At 37.3% G+C, this 21,026-nt stretch overlaps 1 protein-coding gene across 1 annotated transcript; it reads right to left on the reverse strand.

Moving 5' to 3' along the window:
- Nucleotides 1–9,129: 9,129 nt before the first annotated feature.
- LOC139716237 (uncharacterized) lies at nucleotides 9,130–16,244 on the reverse strand. The gene is made up of 4 exons (XM_071627801.1): nucleotides 15,931–16,244; nucleotides 11,957–12,052; nucleotides 10,872–10,945; nucleotides 9,130–9,747 (listed from the first exon to the last, which is right to left on the reverse strand). The coding sequence occupies exons 1-4, from the start codon at nucleotides 15,938–15,940 to the stop codon at nucleotides 9,130–9,132; spliced, it is 798 nt and encodes a 265-aa protein (XP_071483902.1). The 5' UTR covers nucleotides 15,941–16,244.
- Nucleotides 16,245–21,026: the final 4,782 nt, after the last annotated feature.

Here is a 21,026-nt window from a genome sequence, read left to right on the forward strand (position 1 = left end):
TTTAGTGCTCCCTCTAATGTAACAGTATTTCTTTTGCTTTCTCCACTCCTCCAAAGTGCACAAACTATTTATTTTGTATTTTTCAATTTTGAATTCTATGTGATTCGTAATGGTGATACTCGTCACCTTTCATTCTTTCATGATAAAGCATTTTGTGTATTTACTCCAGCAAGGCATGCCAGGATATTCTAACTGGATGATAAACGATAGGGAATGCGAGTCGCTCACTTCATGAAGTCGTCCCCTTCAGAGAACAGATTGATTTGCTGAAGCTAGGCAATGAATTACCATAGAATTGTTTCCCACACCAACCCAGTGTAGGTCCAAACCCATTTTCCTCTAGAATAAGGGCAAAGTATGGGTAAGGGAAGTTTTGTTATATTTAGGGCTGAAATTCAGGCTGTCTGCTAAATTCTAGAATTTGTAAGAGTTAATCTCTTTCTATGCTGTGTTTATTGATTAGCAAGCACACTGGAGTGCTTCCTTTGCCAATTAGCACAGATGTCTGGACACCAAATTGTAAATGAATATACATGTAGTTACATTACCTAATCTTCCTAATCCCCATTGTGTAACAGTTGCATTTTGATTACACTATAAAGGCACATTACTACATCTGAGTGGGCTTGCTAACTTCACAGCTAGTCATGTTCTCGTACCATAGGTCTATTTTGGATGGCCTTATACAGTAGTGAATGCTGATGAGTAAGGTTGGAAAGTTATCCCGTTCCTTAACCCTATTCCCACCGGGGGGGGGGGCATTTTGCCCCCCCCCCTCGACGTTTCGCGTGATTATTCCGCAACACGTGATGCTCTTGCTGCGACATTTAATGACTCTTTTCTTTCAAGTATTGCGCAACTTATGAGACCAATTTTGTCGCTCCCAGGCATACCATTTTTGGAGCCACGCCCCTTTGAAAAACAAATTGTCGAGCCAAAAATAGCTCAAAAACATGATTTTGTGTACAAATCCAATGTAAATTGTGTTTTTGCAATTAATTCATATAAAAATAAATATTTTTACTTTCAATGACTGATAATGATTTATTTTAGCCTGATTATGCCTTAAATAGTTTCTGCGACAAATTTTGATGAAAAAAACAACAAAAACAAAAAGTAAAAAAACAACGAAATACATAAAAAATTCAATAAACAGTAAAATACATAAGAAATAATTATGAAGCCGAATTTTTGCTTCAATGTTATTGTTGAGGATATTGAAAAGAATATGTTCTCCAAGAATTAGAAGTCTTGGAGCTTTATTTTTTTATTTGTAGGCAAAAAAATTATTTTTGCATAAATTAGCATAAATTAATTAATATAAAATACATAGATAAAAATTTGAAAAATCTAACTATAGAGTCTTGTAGATTACATTGGCCTCTACCTTAGTGCAAATTTTCGCGAGGATCGCGCGATCCACGACCGAGATCTGAAGGGGGGGCCAAAAGCCCCTCCGGTGGTTTCAAGTCCCTCAAAAAACCCGGTGGGATTAGGGGTAATGAATTCTGAAATCCTCATAGACTTAATACACAGTCCACCAGGTTCTTGTGTGGTATGGGCCTAGGCACATACATGGTTAGTATCTGGATTAGATTTACTAATCCTTTCAGTTCTCTTCCCCCCCCCCCCCCCCCAAAAAAAAAAAAAAAAAAAGAGATGAAAAGACTAGGTGACTACCCTTCATGTCCATTTGAGTGTGAGAGTCTCTCTGTTTGCATGTGGTGAGTGTAGTGATGATGCTCGGTGTCTGGCTCAAGATCGTTCCAATGTTAGTTAAACAGGGCCCAGTTGCACAGGTGGTGAGAAGTCAGTTTCTTTCAAGATGGTGACCTCTAATTGTCTCTGAAAATATTTCTCTCTTCTGCACATATCGTAACCTGAAGTTTTATCATGTCAATCCTTAATTGTTTAATTGGTAGTACTTTTATTATTATCATTATTTCTATTTTTATTATTGTTTTCTGTATCGTTGTTATTACTAGTATTTTTATTATGATTGTTATTCTATTACCTGCATTGTTATTATTATTGTTATTATTATTGTTATTATTACTGTTGTTATTATCGTTATCTTAACTTCTGCAAAATACTTTACTCATATCATTAACAATAATTTTGTTGGTATAATTGAAATATCAATATGTTCATAATTCACCTCTTAACTGTCCTCGATTTTTCATGAAATTTCAATACTGGCATGACCTGTAATTAAAATCCATGTACTTTTATGATACTGTATTAGCACCTTACATCATTACGAATGGAGTGTGATTCTGTATTGGCTGCCTTTGATGGAAGGATATTAGTCTGAGAAGGCAAAATAGAATGACATGTTTTCTTTTTATGCCAAACAAACAAACATACATTTATGTAGAAAAAGCCTTTGCAAGTTTTTGTTTTGTTTTGGGTTTTTTGTAAAACAGACTCAAGCCCAAGGAAGTGTTATGATGCTGAAATTTGATTTCTAAATGGAAAATATCTTCATATTTGCAATGGAATTATGGAAATTTTGGAAATTTCACATTTGCAATGAAATTCATTGGGAAGGTTTGTCAGTACAGGAGGGACCTTATCATCTTCTTTGCAATTCAACATGTTCAGATCAAGGCAGGCAAATTATGCTGGTGATTTGTGTAGCAAGCCCTAAAGGAAAGTAATTATTTATGAAACCTTGATGAATAGAATCCCTTGAAAACTTACCCAATAGTATAATGAAAGTGAGACTTAACATTGCAAGTACATTTGCGGTCAGTTTCTGCGAATGATTGTATTTAAAGAAAGAGCATATGCATGACTCTTTTTTTTTATCTGTTAAACAGTTTTGTTTTGGAGCAGTCCTCTTCCCTGAACCTCTTGATAAATAGACAAGGAAGAATCCTCAAACATTATTTTTCAAGTATTCTGGGTTTTCTCTTGCTTTTGTTTGTTTTATTGGCTTCGCTTTCTGCGTCTCGCTAACTTTGACCCCACTTTCACGACCACATCCACTGTAATGGTGTGATAAAATGTTTGCCCATCTGCTATAATTTACTCACTTATAAGTGCATACAAAAAGCATGTGCCATGGGCAAAAGTATTGTTTTTGTGTATAACTTTGTATGTGTCATACATTGCTATACTGGGCTAGTTTGCACCTTGTTGTAACCCTGTTTAGATCACTGATCTCTATCTAAGGTTGGATCTAGATTTCCCATTAGCCTTTTCATGCTGTACAAACAATTGAAGCCACCACACCACCGCCATGTTTAATACCACGCACACTCTGTTATCGAGAATTCGCACACATTTTCCAGAAGAGACTGTCACCAAGATCATGTGATGTTGTGAGTTCCGTACACAAGTGTATGGGCAATATGCGTGGTAATATGGCGATGCAGTGGCTTCAAAGCGATTTGCCAGTGAGACATCCAGACACTTCATATAGAGATCAGTGGTTGAGATACACTTCAGGGCCCATGTTTGTGACGCAGCTTGTGGTGTGAATCACTGTTCTTTGCATCATTCGTGGGTATTTATCGTCGTTATCAAGAATGAGCAGAAGCAGCTTGCATATTTAGGAATTCAACTACAGTCTGTGCTTCATTCTGTTTCAAATCCAGTTATTTCAAAAGGTACATTACAGTTTAATTTCATTATAGAGAGGTCAGAAATAACAAAACCCTTGTATAACAAGGGGATTTTTGCAGATCCCAACACTCTATATTTCTTTGCTTAAATTGTACCCTGATACAGTGAGTTACCTGATATAATGAGGTAATTTTCATGGTTTTTATTTTGTAGTGTGTCATCTCGTCCCTTTTGCCATGAACTTTAAAAGCACTTGAAATGAGAGAAACGAAAAGTAAAATGTACAAGTGATGAAAGATTGTTGTATGGAAACACATTTATATCGTCAGGGTTTTTCATCCTCACCCAAAGTGATTGTGACTAGGCTAAGTGCCCTGATGAGGAAGTCACATAGCTAGTTTGACATTTCCTTGTCTGCTTCAAACCTGCATAGTTCTCTTCATGACTCATATCCATTCATATGATGCTGCTTTGAAAAATGTTATGTGTAATTTTTTTTTTTTTTTTTTTGGGGGGGGGGGATGGGCGATGTGATGGACAGGGTTTGAAGTGCTACTGCAAGAGAGGTTTTAATGGCTTCGACACTTATGCATGAGCTGAAAACAAAGTAGGGCGGGTCCAAAATATTCATGGGCTGAGGTCCAAAAAAAAACACTTGAAACATTTTGCTCTGTGACCGTTATTTTCGTGAAATTTAAAGCGGAATATCTCAATGTGTTTAAATGCTTATGTGTGTGTGTGTGTGTGTGTGTGTGTGTGTGTGTGGTTTTCTTTGTTTGTTTTTGTTTTTGTCTGATACATGCAATCGCGTGCTCCCATCCTATCGTGTGTAGAGTCTCATGAATTAAACTGAGATGTGCATGCGTGAACCATGACTATTTCTTGTGGCCATATCACAACATGTTGGGCTGTACTTTATTGAAAGAAGAAGAAGTGACAGGTCATGAATCCTTGGTCACATTTTCATTTACGATGTCACAGCTCACATTAAATGCTATGCAGAGCGCCATCTGAAGCCTACAACCCACAAGCTTTGCAGTTGACATTGCAGCATTGTTGGACAACCCTCTATGGCACTATCATAGTATTTACCTGACAAAGCAGCATGCGTCTTTACTGCTGCAGCAGATTTGGGAGAACTCTGGACGCGTTCAAGAAAGATAAAGTGATTGATGCTTTTCAGCTTGTACAATCCAGTGAAGGATCCAGGCAGGGGCACACCAGGCACCCCCTCTTAATTTTTTTTTTAAAAACAAAAGAATTAAAAAGAAAAAATGGGGGCACTTGCCCCCCCCCCCCCCTTTTAATTTTGTAAAGGTGCCCCCCTTTACAGAATTCCCTGATCCACCCCTGTAATCAGTGTCAGGTGTTTGTTGATACGAAACGCTTTTTTTCCGACATACTTTGTTTCTGTTTCATTCAGGTGTATGTTCAAGCCTTTAAACAACTGAAAGTAATCCTTTGTGGATCTCTTTGATAATCAAACTTAGGACAAGACAGTAGACTCCTACTAAAGTGTTGATGTTCTTTTCCTGTTCACATAACCTGCGACAGGTTCCGGGTATAAATCAATCATTTTTTTAAGACCCCACGACCCAAGTATTGAGTTTTTAACACTGAGCAGAGGTTATATATAGAACAAGAGTCTTGTTACACACGAAACCGAAAAAGAAATAAATTTATGTGTACAGACAGCGACTGCAATATATCTTGGCAATATTACCGGACCAATATTTCAATATGTCAGCATTGTGTAAATCTTGTTTCTGTGTTACCCCCTCCTTTGGCATGGTCATTCGTCTGACGAGGTGTACATTTCTGGGTACATTGAAAGTTCAGTGCAACGATTGTATCGGGCTCACCAAGGCGTATTGATACGGTATTGTCGTTCATGAAAGTTCGTGCCGATGATAAAACTTGTGTGACATTTCACAAGCGTTAGTATCATTCCAATAGTTTATGTTCATTTAGCAGCCTCGTAAGTACTGGTTCACACAACTGTTTTTAAACACTTCAGTGTTTTCTTGTTAATTCCTCACTCAGTTGCGTTTTTATTATTCACGATCTATAATGCTCACCTGTGAGACAGCGAAACACGTTTGAAATGTCTCCACGGGTGTTTTGTCGAGACCTCTTGTGTGACTGAGAATGTAGAGGAAAATGTTGTATAAATGTATTTGCAAGTTAATATTTGGGTATCACTGTAAGAAGTTTTCCTATTTGTATTATTATTATTATTATAATTGTGAATATTATTACAATGGATGTTTCCAAAATGGTAGTGCTTTGTTAGGAAATACGAACGGATTTTAAAACGAAATTGAAACGCGCCTTGCTTGTGTCTTGACTATTGTTTGCATCACTCTTTCATCACAAAATGTTTGTTTATGAGAAGTAATTTTTCTCCTTTCGTCCCCGTCACACTAGAGCGTATCGAGCCAACGAATGCCCGACAAATTCTAAATTTTAAGATACGTTCGCATCTGTCGCTAATACTAAAATAGTTCGTAATATGTTTGATGTATTAGCAACGGATGCGAACGTACAATTTTTTATCTTCAAATTTTGAATTCATCGAGCTTTCGTTAGCTCGATACGCTGTTGTGTGGCGAGGCCTGAAAGAAATGTGTGCAAGGAGACAAGAATTAGGCATATGCGCGTGTGTTGTGTGTGTGTGTGTGTGTGTGTGTGTGTGTGTGTGTGTGCGTGTGTTGTGTGTGTGCGTGTGTGTGTGTGTGCGTGTGTGCGTGTGTGTGTGTCTTTGCATAATTATGCTGTAAAGCTATGTTGGTTGTTCGCGTTCTTGCTTCCATTCAACAGCCAGAAAGAAAAAGAAAATGCATTTTATTGTATAATATAATCATTCAGCATCATCATAGATGGACTTAAGGTGGGACCCACCTTTCATTAGGCTTGCTTTGTTTCAATTTGTTTTTGGATATCTCCGCCATTTCAAAACAAGTTTTCATCAAATGAACTTTGAATTCCTCTTGATCATTAGGTATGCAGTGTAGCATTTCATAAAGTGGTTTAAAGCGGTGGCTGAATCCTTACCTCAACCAATACTATACTGTATACCTTATATGTTCCCTTCAAAACGCGCGCGCGCACACACACACACACACACACAGACAGATAAAGACATATTAACGTGTATTCACTATGCAACGTACAAAGTGGGAAATAAGTAAAGCTCTTTTTTCACTTGTAATTCGCTATTCTGTAAATTATCCATCCTAGTTTGGTGGGTGGTCGTGTAACGTGAAGTTTCGGTTTTAGCAAGTCCCGTGATATCCATGTATCATTAAACACTTGATTGATATAGGCCCTATTATATTTGATCAGTAACACAGAATGAGAATGGAGAGTATAGAATAAGACATCAGTACGAATAAGAGCAGCACAACCAGAAGATAGACAGAGGCAGATAGGAGGAGGAGGTTTCCATGGTTACGACTCGTCGCTTTGGCTTGGGATGAAGAGGGAGCCTTTCGTCTCGATCCTCAAAGTTTGAAGAACATTTAATGGCTCACCTATCTACAAAGTCTCACGCATCATGCGCAGGACTCACTCCTGAACAGTCGTTCTCACGCTCGTATGCGTGACAATTTTTTTTTTAAACAAAATAGTCCCAAATAAATGAATAACAGATTAAAAAACGCGTGCGCGCGCACACACACACACACACCCACACCCACATATCCAAACCAACATGGATTTCCGACCACAAAAAAAAAAAAAAAATGCGTATTTTGAAGCATGATTTCTTTTTACCAGAGTAAGCCAAGGTATTGTATTTGATATGATCTGACGATTTACAACTTAAATAATTATTACACTGGAGCTACTCACCATGACGGGGATTTTTGTCCCTACACCCCCAACCCCCCCCCCCCCCCCCCCCCCCACCCCCGAAAAAGTTTTTGTTCACTGCACCACTGATAATAGTGATAATGCAAAATTCGCAATAAAAAATGTTAACACTGATAGTAGCACTACTAGTGATAGTAATGTTAATAGCAATATTGATTACATATAATTGTGGAAGTATACAGAAATAATGATAGCAACATACGATAATCATGATAATTGTAATCATGTTAATGACAATCAAAATACAGAAGTCTCCGCATTTTTTGTGAGAATTTTACTTATTCAAAGCAAAGACAACCCTAGGCCAAATGTTAGAATTCAAGAATCCAACACGTCCAAATCCTTGAATCTTAAATTTGACTGAATTCAACTGATGTTTCCGTGCTCTTTTCACGGTCAAACATGAAACAAACCTAATACATGGGAGATTTTAAACGAATAGTTATTTCTTACATGATCATAGAGTTGCAAAACAAGTGAGACAAAATTGATTACAAGTACGTGCTACAAGTTTTAAAGTACGACTGGGCCACCAGGAGGTGAAGGTGGATCCAGGATACCAATTTTTAGTGTCCCGGCTACCGGACCACCATCTGATGTCAAGCCATGCCTAATGGATTCAATAAGTTATTAGGGAACTTTAAATTTGCAACGTGGACGTTTGAGACGACGACGATTATTGCGTTGGCCGTTCTCCCCCTGGGCCTTCCCTACGGAGTGCTGAAAAGTAGCTGAGATTATGCGGAGACGCATCCTATTAAAAAAAATAATAATAATGAATAAAAAATAAATGACGCTCATACAAACAGTGCATCAACATGATTAAGTACTAGTAGCTCTCTGCGTCATGAATTGATTGAGCGGACGTAAAATTAGCCCAGAACGCGTAGTGACAACTCAGACGACGCGAGTTACAAATAGATCGATTTTGATAAGCAATTTCGCGTATGCTCAGAACTGGTTGTTTGTTTTTTTCCTCTGAACGTCTTCGTCGCGAAAATCTAAAGCTCCCTTTGAATGAAAGTTGGCTCATGGTGTTCACTGTGGCATAATCATTATCTCTTGGAAAGAAAAAAAATAGAGTGTCTATAGTGAAGTACGAGCTGAAATTTTCGCGGTGGTTTTATTTTCGCGAATTTCGCGAATCACTTTTGAACCGCGAAAATAACAACACGCGAAAATAACAACGCGCAAATAACTAAGTCCAGTTAGATCAACCCTCGCAACCGCGAAATTAACAACACGCGAATATGACCCTTTGAATATAGTTGGCGGGAATCCACTGAAATTTGATCAGTTTTTCTAGAAGGTTCTGGAAGAAACGAGAAGGCCTATAGCAATGGACTGTCTGGTAGAAGTTTAAAAGAACTGGATTTTCATCTGAAGGGTGCCACCGCGGGCTGTCTGAGATACGCTGTCAAGAAGGCCGACGAATAGGTGTAAGTAGACTTAAGGGGTCTTACAACAGGTAATATGTTTCTAATTCTATCCAGCTGTTTTTGTTCAAAACGTCTTATTGCCTGTAAGAATGTGAACAAAATAAATAAGAGGGCTAGCCGCTGCCATGGCAACCCTTCAAAAGGGCGGGTTTTAGTCACATTCATTTGATATGCTAGTTCATGATGTATACAGGTCACTGGAATGATAATATTCTTCTTAGAACCTCATCTGTCAAAATTTAGGAGCTTAGAAATGTTGCGGTGCCGCTGCTGGATTGTGCTTTGACCAATTACCTCGTCTCGGGTAAGATAACGATAGCAACTTGGGGAGATTGGCGTAGGTGTGACTGTACATTTCAGTCGGCCCGCTTGTTCTCTCTCGTTTGCCATGAGACGATGCGGGTAAGCTCCCTGCTGCTCTCGTTGTCACGAGCGGAATGTCGTAGATTTTTTCGTCTTCAGGTCGCACGCTCCATTTGTAATCACCGAAATGGGTAACTTGTCGTCCGCTGGGAGGTGTTGGTAACCTGTCACGGTCAGCGGCCATCCCCCGCATCATGGGCAAACTCTCCGAGGTCGTTTCGATTGCCTGCGTCATCGCGGTCAGACTGTCCAAGGCTTTCCTCGAATTACTCTTCGGGCTATCGGACGTCGGGAGGACGTAGTCTGGGGGCGTTCTAGTTGTCTGCGGCGCCAGGGGCGCACTAATTACACCTCCCGAAGATGAGGTCACAGACTGTTGGGTAGAACTTGGGGCAATCGTATCTGTGACATTCCATATTTCAGCTGTGACCGATGCTGTCCCTCGTAGCTCGACACTGCTGGTGTTTGTCGCTGGATGCTGATTGAATTTCTCTACCAGATTCTGTTGATAAAGATTTCCAAAATGATTTTTAAAAATTATTTAAAAAAATATAACATCCATACATCACTGATGAAATTCTTGATATCATTTTTTCAAAGATAAATGGCTATAAACCTCAAGATCTCGTATCTAAAGCCTGCGTTGAATGGACGTCCATAGACATGACGTTTCACGCGGCATGGATAGATCTCACTGGACGGTTACATTGGGTGGGGGGGGGGGGGGGGGTGAGGAGGAGCTCCGCTTGAACCTATTATTTGCCATTGTTGTAAAAACCTCGTCATAGCGAGAACTATAAAAATTATGACAATTACTTAAACAACGGGGTTCTTGCTTCATCGGTTTACAAAACAAAGGAATATATATACCGGAAGTTGGGACCTGCAAAATTACCTTGATATTAAAAGGGTTTGTATATGACAAGTTTCCGACGTCTTAAATTTATAGCAGTTTTTATAATGCTAATGTGGATGATTATCAACTATAAGATGACTATTATGTTTACCAATTTTCTTGGTAAAATTTATATATATATATATATATATATATATATATATATATATATATTTCACTATCTTTGCTACTTATTTTGTTATGTTTCTCATTATCAACATTGTATCATTCAACTATACCTATTCAATCAAACGCAATTTATTCATAATTTCAGCAGTAACGTAAAAAGACACAAACAAACGTGATTATGTACAAAGTCATTAGAACAAAGAAAAAAGAGTTGAGTTAAAACATGGTGCGTGCCCCTCGTAAAGTAGGCCTATATAGTGCTTATAACATCATAAATAGGGATTCACGTAACAATGAAATATTGTAAGATAAACGTAAAAGATGAAAACATTCATCATACACGTCAGGATCAGTCTGCAAGTAAGTTTGATGGAGAAGAAAAGGAATATGTATATATATATATATATATATATATATATATATATATATACATATACGTATACATACATACATATGTTATATAAGATGTCATATCATATAATATCAGAAAATCAGGAATTTTCGAAACCACAAAGGATGATGAATGGATTATGGAGAAAATACGGCAATTAAAAAGAAAAAGATATTCAGAAAAATAAGACATGAAAAGTAAAGTATTTTACCGCTATCCCATTTTCCGATGAAGGTCCTGTTCCTTTGTCACCATCCACCGATATTCGACTGCTTCTTTGTCGCCCTGGTAAACCGAAAGAAATTTTAAACAGATACTATACTTATAAGAAAACGGATTTGCAAAAGTATGATTATGCTTATAATCATTTCTCACGTAATCTCCTAACGTTTATCTACTACTGGCAAGAGAGATATGATTTCTTGCCGTATTTACTTGCATTGCTATTTCTTGTTCTTCTTGTTGTTGTTGTTGTTCTTCTTCTTCTTCTTCTTCTTCTTCTTCTTCTTCTTCTTCTTCTTCTTCTTCTTCTTCTTAACGACTGGCAAAAGATTGATGACTGGCAAAGATCTCCTTAAACTTCTCGATCTTTTGTCAGTGTGACCGCGCCTATTTCAACTGAAACATGTTTGCTTACATCACTTGTCTTCGGCACTGTCGCACATTATGTACACAAGCTGGAAGACTCGTTTGCGAAACGTTCTCGAAAGATTCATTTAAAACATTTAAAGTCATGCCAAAATTCTGAACACGTTGAAAATTTTGTCACGAATTTCACGCCATAACAGGCATCCTCCCACACGTTGCCACGAGTGTTTCTCGGTAATGGCACGAAATGGTACGACAGCTCGTGCCAAAGCGGAAACCATGCACGGCCCAAACTCCATTATGATTTATTCGTGCATTTATTGTGTAACGGTGATGGATCAATATATTGTGAACTTTCCCATGACTTCATTAGACCTTAACTTGGACAATTTTAAGAAGAAAGGCAAATTGTATTCCTTTTCATCATTATGATTATACTAGACAAGCCAGACATTTTAAGAATCGCTAAAGCATCACATATTCATAAAAGTTCGTTCCAACATAACCACATATTTGTGTACGTACATTATACTAATTTTAGCATGATAACTATGATTTACTTCATGTACATTACTATCACATTTGCAACAAAAAAAGAAAGTAAAAGTACAATGTCAATCTTTTATCCAGTGTCATCAACGAAAAAAAAAAACAACAACAACAATCATATCCTTAATATTATTATGTATAGAAAATGTGCTAACTCACATCTTCTGATGAGAGCGATGACAGTGAAGATAAGAACAAAGAAGGAAGTGGCCGTGACGAATCCGATAGTGAAAGATTGCCACTGGAATTTAAATCCTACAAAAGGAGAGGCGGAAAAATAATGAGTTTTATTCAAAAATGAAATGAGATTCGTTATTCCTGAAGTTCGTCGTTCCGAAATAGACAAAGTCCCTAAACACAATAATGTTCGTTAATCGTAAAATGAATTAGGGCTCACATGGTTCATGAATGCGAATTTATTTTTGTGGCGTTATTCCGAGATTCGATGATTTAAAAAAGAAATGAAATCTGGTTCGTTATTCTGAAGGTTCCTTTCATAATCTTGAAAAAAAAATAAGCATTCTGAAGATTTTAATCCCAAAGTAAAACAAGTGCGTAATAAAAAAAAAAAAATCCTTCGAAACAACAAACGTAATTGCCCCTTTCGGATTAACGAACCTTCGTACTAAGTAGAACCTCTTGATAACGAACTGTAGGGGGAGGTACTAAGTATCGGACTGTCGTCACTCACTGTGGAAAAGTGACGAATGGAGTCCAAGCGCCGCATTACTGATCAAAACTTTGTGATTTCAAAACGTTAAAACGTTCAAACCTTACCCCCTTCATCTCTAGAAGCCGCATTAAAGAGGAAATCCACCTCAAAATAGATAAACTCCAAAAGAAAGAGGAAATTAAAACCCCTATACAGAACTTTCTAAAAAAGAACAACCAAATTTGGATAAGAAATAAGGAAGCAAACAAGCAAAGAGTAATGTTACACAGACTATCTTTAATAGATATAATAGAAATGATACAAAGTTTATTAACATTATTCCATGGTAATTGCCAGAGTAAAGATACATTTTTACAAGCTTAAAAGGAGAAAATTTAAATTATTACATTTCATTTTAATGAAACATGCATAGATTCTCGATACAACGGTATACAACTGGTAAACTGGTTAGAGACCTCATTAACACTCATAATTATTATCGTATCACGTTTAATCACATATCACTAAATGAACTTGTGCAGTAGGGAATCGCTCTTTGTTTTGTTCTTTTCTCTTGTCATTTTTTAGGATGATTGTGTCGGCTTAAGTAGGTCGCTCTTATGTTTACATTGAAGCTAGTCGAATCATAACAAACCTATTTATACGTCATTTTGATTTCGGGGAAGCTAATTTTTTTGTTGTGTGTATAGTATCACTTTCTCTTCGTGTCACGATCGCACGTGAGTCATGAATTTCGAAATTCGTCTTTAGTCATTTTCATCAACTGTTTCCGTACCCGTATATCCTTGATGAAAATACGACGAGTCTGTTTGTAAATGTTTAAAGTTTGCGTCCCACGCGTTCTTAGCCTTTTTCCGTCGTACGAGAGAATAGCAAGCTTTAGATCCTTGACGCGAACGATACGACAATGAGGAAGACGACGCAGCCTCCCCGGGTTGGACAATGGACACAGCTGTCTCGCGCATGTGCAGAACACCATTTTTAGCCTAATTAGCGTCGTCTTATGGTTCTCATCGCAGATCTGAGGCTCGCTAATGGCTCCAGCGTGAAAGACGGCTAATGTCGAGTTTTCGATTCAAGACGCTAAACACTATAGGGGAAAAAAAATAGTAATGATAATAATGATACTTGTAATACTCTACTTTTACTTTTACATTTCCGGGACGATGCTGTATGTAGGATTGTATCCTCGGCTGCTTTTGATCTTTCCAATTAACATCGCCTTGGCTAATCTCATTCAAACATGTATCTTTAAATTCTTAAAATATATATATATATATATATATATATATATATATATATATATATATATATATACATATATATATATATATACATAATCTATGGGACATACACATAGCAGGTGGCAGGGAGGGGTGAAAACTACTTGAGACCAAGGACCTTTCTTTAGTTGCTCATAATCAAAATCCACAATTCTTCCAATACACGTCTAGTTTCTTCTTAAAAGCATTAACAGAGCACGCCGAGACCGAGATCGAGACTGCCGACATCATTATCAATAATGATGATAAATTCAAAAGATAATGTTTATCTGCGCGTGCGCGAAACAGTTGTTCCCGTGTTGAAAGCATTAGAGCTGTAAATGCAGCTCTATGGTTGAAAGTGATCGCACATGCAGTCGCGACGTTACTGAATGGGTTGTCTACCTCCCATGATACACCGGCCTATATCATTGTATATAGTGCTGGTGACTATCACATTCCATTATACACTCTGTATGGCTGATGGCCAATGTTATGATGATCAGAGGAATAATGAAGTCCCATAGAACCATTGATAGCCTACAGTCGATTATCTCATACGCAGTATTGGAAAAAAAGTAGTAATAAAAGAGGAATTGTGGTATATGGGTTGTGTTTTATGTTTGTTGAAAAAAAAAGCATCAGCGTGTAAGGATTACGGAATTTATGTGATGACATTGTATGAACTGGTTTGTATAATGTGTTTCCATTGATGAAATTGATTACGAAATTAGTGTGAAGATTTTGTATACATTTGTTCGTACAATTTGTTTCCATTGATGAAGAATAAAATATTCTTCAAAAAAAATTCATCACCGGAGAAACGTTATGGTAATTGATTTGTCATTATAACAATAATCATATCCACATCTTGATAGAAATTGCTGATTATCATAACAATACTAATTTCTTTTTTTTTTTCTTCTCGTAAAATGTATTTCTAATCATTTCTAAGTTGCTGGTTGACCAGCAAAAGGCGCATCGAACTCTTCAAACCTTCCTGCACAAACAAAGATACTTCCACTACGTATTGGTAGGCCTGCCCCTTTACATTGCCTCTTACATAGAAAACGGACAAGGAAATCAAATCATCTTATATTTAATCTGCAGAAGAAACGAAAACCTGGCTTTAGTGCTTCGAAATGTTTCTTGAAATGTGAGTTAGGGATAGAAACAACCAATGTAAAATGTTAATCAATATCAATATCAAGTATTGTTGAAGGTATACATTATGTGAATAATACTTATATTATAACTGTTTCTGGAATAAACCCTCAACAGTTCTGGCTTATTGAGAAAATTAGTGATATCTCCTTACGTTTTAGGCTTTACCACACAATTTTATACAGTACTGAGTGTGATGTTTGTTTGTTTTTTAGATACGACTGAACCATACATTATGCATCAAATGTGGTAACCCGAACATTTTTTTGAATCACTGCTGCAGCAGCTCCTTAACATTGGTGAAAGTCTGAACCCCCCCCACCCCCCCCCCCATGATATTTTGTTCACAGAATACCATCCATGTGAAGCATTAAAAGGAATAATACACCTGTATAGTTGATTAATTTCCTTCACCATATACCATGCCTTAACGACGGTGGTGTGCTATTGAGACTATGGTACTGCATAATGTCAAGTAGATTCTTCTCTTGCAAGTGACTAATTGCCCTACATCGACATAAACGATATTTATTACGTCGATGTAGAGCAAATTTATTTGTGAAGCAGTTGCAATAATTAAAAAAAAAAACCGACCCGACAGAAGGATCTAATGAATTTGAATAGATTCTACTCTCCGGATTATAGAGATAACACAAAAACCTTCGACTAGTAATAAACTTTTTATATACTTTGGAAGATCTTTTTAAAAGAAGATGGGAGTGTTATACTGGAATTTTAGTAAAATGTTCGTGTGTTTGTTTGTTTGTTTGTTTGTTTGTTTGTTTTTGTCAAAGATACATACTTAGTCACTTATAGTACATCATCACGTATTAAGATTTTCATCTTTACATCAGTCGGCAAGAATAAGATAAAAGAAGTTAAAAAAGAAGAAAAAAGAAATACGTTCATTGTAACGGGAAAGAATTTGCTGTATGAGGTATTTTGTTTACCCCCATATTTTCTCGTTTTAGGCTTAGTTTGAAAATGATTACTAGCATTCACAACCGTGACTGAGTCGGCATTCTCATACCTACCTTTCGACATACTGACTCCAGCGAGCTCACTCAATCAGTCGCTGCCACTGGCACGTCGTTTACAATCTACACCACTGAATGGTTCGATGGTTGGTTGGTATAATCAATTCTCCGTCAGGTCTGCAATCGTGTTACAAACCCGGCAACTTGGAGAGGGTTCTTCTGAGAATCAAATGATAAGGTTTGCTGATCACATGCATAGAATCATTCCTCGCTAAGGCTGCCGTCTAGCAAACTTTGGTAGTAAAATCTATATTGGGGTAAAATCAGTAAGATGTCTGCGGAGTATTAAGGTTTCTCCTGCATACAGTCCAACTTCCCGAAGCTCAAAGGATAAACTGCAACAACCTGACAGTACGTGTAACGAAATCGAAAGAAGTTCCTTTCATCCATTCACTTGCTTCCAGCAAGTGAGCTGTTTACATGGTACAAGGAGAATGAAAGTAAAATACATTATGTGCAGTGATCGTACGATCTCTTAATAGTAGTACCCTTCTCTTCCAACGATGATGGCATCAGTATTTTAAAGATTAATAACGTTTAAACAGATTGTGCTCAAACTTCGCGATGTTCTGCGATCATTGCTGCATTCACAAATACCAATATTCCAGTGTTCCGTCAATCCACAAATCTATTGGTATTCAAACGAGGGAGAGCACACATGTGAATTATTCATTTTCCATGACACTGCACATTGCATTTTCATAACGTTGAAACTCCATCCACCTATATCAACTGGTCTCAGTAATAACAATCGTTACAGTCAGATAAAGCGGAAACGATTTTGAGATAATTTTACTGTTGATAGTGTTGAACATCCACCAGGAAATGCTTTCCGATGCACTCGAACTGAAAGTTATATGTATATTTTTTTTGAAGTTTTCCCTGAGTGTGTGTGTGTGTGTGTGTGTGTGTGTATGTGTGTGTGTGTGTTTTAATGTTCGTGAAGGTAATCAAGTAGGGAAGGATATGTGTAGAGGGAAATAAGGTTGGAATGGGGAAATGTAGGGGGATCAGGGGCGGATCCAGGAATTCCGTAAAGGGGTGGGGGAGGCGCACGCGCCCCCAATTCCATTTTTCCTTTTCATTTCTCTTGTTTAAAAAAAAAAGAACGATAATAATAAAGGGGGAGGGTCGGGAGGGGGGGGGGGGGCGCCCGGTGCAACCCCGCCTGGATCCACCACTGGGGATATACCATTATGTGTGGGTGTTGACAGGTTCTGGAGGACAGAAGGACTTTTTTTTTTTCTTCTTCTTCTTTTTAAAGACATTAAATTTCAATCAATAGTTATCGAACTTTAAAAGTCCTGTTTACCTTTGGGAGCAGTGATTTTAAAAATATTCAAGATATCACTTTTGATGCGTGTGTATGATAGGTCAGTTGTATCATCCTTCCATATAAGATTTTTGCAATAAAGCCTAGAGTTATCGCTAATTTCTCATAAGACCATATAGATGGTTTAGTTTGGAAACATTGTTATCATAACTATTGTTCACATTTTTTTTAAACAATACTTAACATCGATTATACTGGTTCAAATTTTTACATTGGTTGTTTCTATCTCTAACTCATACTTTAGAACTATTTAGAGGCACTATCATAAAAAGAAAAAAAAATGTGTTTTGTTTCATCTGCAAGTTGCAATCTATGACTATAAGATTAGGGTGAATGAATTTGAGTATAAATATTTTGTCAATTGACAGGGTTAATATAATTTTCAGTGTTGGGTATGAATGTGTATTCACTAAAAGTGATTGAAATCAATAAAAAGATAATGAGGTATACATGTACAAATTGGTTGTGATAATGTTGACATAAGGTTACACACTTATGATACAATATAATGTCCGTAATAATTACAAACTTTTTGTTTTAAAAAAGTTGTTTTATTTTTACTCTTTTTGTGGGGTTGATGAAGAATGAAATAAAAAGAATATTCGTTAACAAAAATAGTGAGCTTTTAATCATTTGCGCGGAAAGTGAGATGGTTTGCCTGCGGGATTTGAGATTTAAGTTTGTAAAACAGAGCAGAGCAACCACGCACTTGCTGATGAGGAGACTAGCAGTAGAGAATCATTAATCCTTCACAGAAACGTCTACCGGAAGCAAAACCCCACAAAAATTGGCATATCACGGAGTGCGAACTCGTCGACTGCCGTTTTCATACTTCGATACGAACAATGGAAAAAATGGTTTTGCATATAGATGTGCCATAAAGTTGTCCCGGAGTTTGATTTAGTAGCTACGCGATCAAGACATTTTGTCGTCCGACGGCTTAGCTACATCTGAAGTGGCGCCTTGGTTTCAATTGCATGTAAAATTTTGGTCTGGTTGGCAATTAGTGTCTGTGCCTGCTGCACCAAACATGTACGCGTATATATCCCATTCAACTCTGTATCACTGTAGTAGATCGCCACATTGTATTCTCTTATAGTCCCTATTCTTCCCCTCCCCTCCCCCCTCGCTCTCCATTAAACAAAGAAAATGTATGGCGTTCAAATAATAGTGGAGTGATAATTCAATGAACACCACTCATGATTTCTCCTAATAAGGTACTTGTCTTTCAAGTAGAATAGTAGAAATGCTCACGAATACTCTGTTTGGCTGCACGACTTAACTTTCCAATTGTCTGAAATTACAGAAAGTATTAACATAATATAATGGGAATGCAAGCCAGGAACTAGTAGAATCATTATACTACTCTGAAATTTATGAGTATCTATACAGGCTGAACAAGATATTGTTATGTAAGTGGAAACCGTTAGAGAAAGTGAAGTGTTATAAAGAACAGTATAATGTGAATTCTTCGTCCGGCACAATTATGGTTTGGTGCCACATGTGCTATGGCCCATAATTATGGTGTATTGTAATTTAAAGAACAGCGAAGCAGGAAAATCCAGTAAATTTAGTGGTTAGGCAGACGATTAGAAGTTAAAGTCTTCGAAATTTGATGTTTTAGATGTGTATTGATTTTGGCATGTAAGAAATATAAGAAATCAATTATCAAGATAAGAAAGTAGAAGATTTTGAATGCTTCTAATGATCCTTCTAAAGATAGGCAATCCTACAGCGAATTGGGATTTCTTACATAGCAAGGGTCGTCAGACTATGGTAACGTCTGTTTTCTTCGATGACCTTGAAAAACAAAATTATTGCAAAAATTTATCTCGGCTTGAAATTGTTAACTGGATAATTATTTAATATTTAACAGGGTACAGAGTTGAAGCCTTTTCCAAAGTTGTCTTGCTTTTGTATGCTGATGACATAATAGTCTTGTCAGAAAGCCCTGACGAATGGCAAGTAGCTCTGAAAGCAGTACATTGTGCGAGGATGTGCTCAATGGCACTAACAGTCAATGTAAAACTAAGATAATGATTTTTTTTTCTTGCAGAGGCAAAATCAGGAACATATACCAAATTTTACAAAATGGTCATGAAAATGAAGATTTGGTTTATGACCTTGTTATCTTGGCAGACAGCCAATGATGATGGTTCTTTCGAAACGATAATTTTGAGGCAAGAAGTGCAGGTCAGAAAAGATATGTACATGATGCAGTCTAATGACCAAAGCGATGAAAATGCAGTTGTCAGTCGTTGATATTCAATGTCATTAATTTGACCATTTGATTTTGCCTATCTTATTGCATGGTAGTGAAGTCTGGGGATATGAAGATAATAATGATGATCATGCCGCCTGGTCAAATTACTGCCTGATGTTGACTATCTACTACATGTTGGCCCTATTTTATTGTATGTTATGTGTTTGAAAATTGAATTTCTGTATGGGAGCTACTTTTAACTCCAGTTTATTCTAAGTGGTCAGTGGTGCGTGGTCCCCGACTGTCGGGATTTATGCCTGGACCCTGTTTTAGAATAATTTCCAATGAGTATGAGAGGCAGAAACCGCCTTCAAAATCAATAATTTCAACATCAATTGAAGCATTAACAGTTTTGATCTTCGTACATACGATCAAGAATAGTCCTACATTTTGTCACTATTAACAGGGTCCAGTCTTATAGGGGTTTTATAGCAAGTTTTCGCTGGATTACGTTGTAGCTTGGACCTAAGTAATGCTTAATTCCCGGGGATATGTCTACATAAAATGTGCTTGGTCTATTGTCCGGTAACTGGAACTTTTACGAGTGTTCAGGTGTGCGTGTGTGTATGCCCGTGCGTGATGTATGTGTGTATTGATTGTGCGTGTCTGATATACGGGTCAATTCTACATAGAAAACACATACAATCGTGATATGCATGCAATTAGAAAGTAAGACATACCATCATGATCTTTTTTTTGGGGGGGGGGGGGAAGAAATGCAAACTAGAATTCAATTCATACAGAAGTTTTCACTTTTCTGAAGAGCAGAACACAACCTCTTTTACAGCAGAACAAGCACTGGAGCTCGATTATTCTGCTTGCTTAACAATCATGATAAATGGAATTTTGATTTCAAACATAATGATCACATGAACTTGAGAATGCACCGAGTTGTAAGCCGGTAATTGTTTGGTCTTATCTGTTTTACGCACATTTATGGTTAAATACATATTGAGCGAGAGAGAGAGAGAGAGAGAGAGAGAGAGAGGGAGAGAGAAAGGGAGAGAATGAACAACCTTGTCACAGGTAAACAATTAATACTGAGTCTCGCCATCCCAATCAAAACAATTTACACACCTTTGTTATCCACAGAAAACGTTTGGTAATAGAATCTACCACTATCGAAGCATGCCCACAGACATACGCATTATGATAGCACATTTGAACAGTTTTGACAGGCCTGGTTCTACCCACTTTGCTACCGGTACAGACAACTACTAGTTATCACAGAGCGAAGAATTTGAGCAGTGACAGACGCTATCCAGCAAAAGGGCAACTTTCAAACTTGAACGCATCTGGACCAATGGTTCATTAACACCTAAACATGCTCATTTAAGTCTGATGTTTAATCTGATGCTCTGTTTCATTTGTCTTCCTCTTGGCTTTTGTTTGGTGTGATTGCCATGGACAAAAATACTGACAGTACCATAGTAATTGTATCAAGAAATGTTAAAACAACTGTATTTGTACTAATGAAGTCCTAATTATGAATGAAAA

This window comes from Diadema antillarum, unplaced genomic scaffold (assembly GCF_040938485.1).
Source record: "Diadema antillarum isolate AM-2024a unplaced genomic scaffold, OU_Dant_1.0 scf00000063, whole genome shotgun sequence".
NCBI classification, from domain to species: domain Eukaryota; kingdom Metazoa; phylum Echinodermata; class Echinoidea; order Diadematoida; family Diadematidae; genus Diadema; species Diadema antillarum.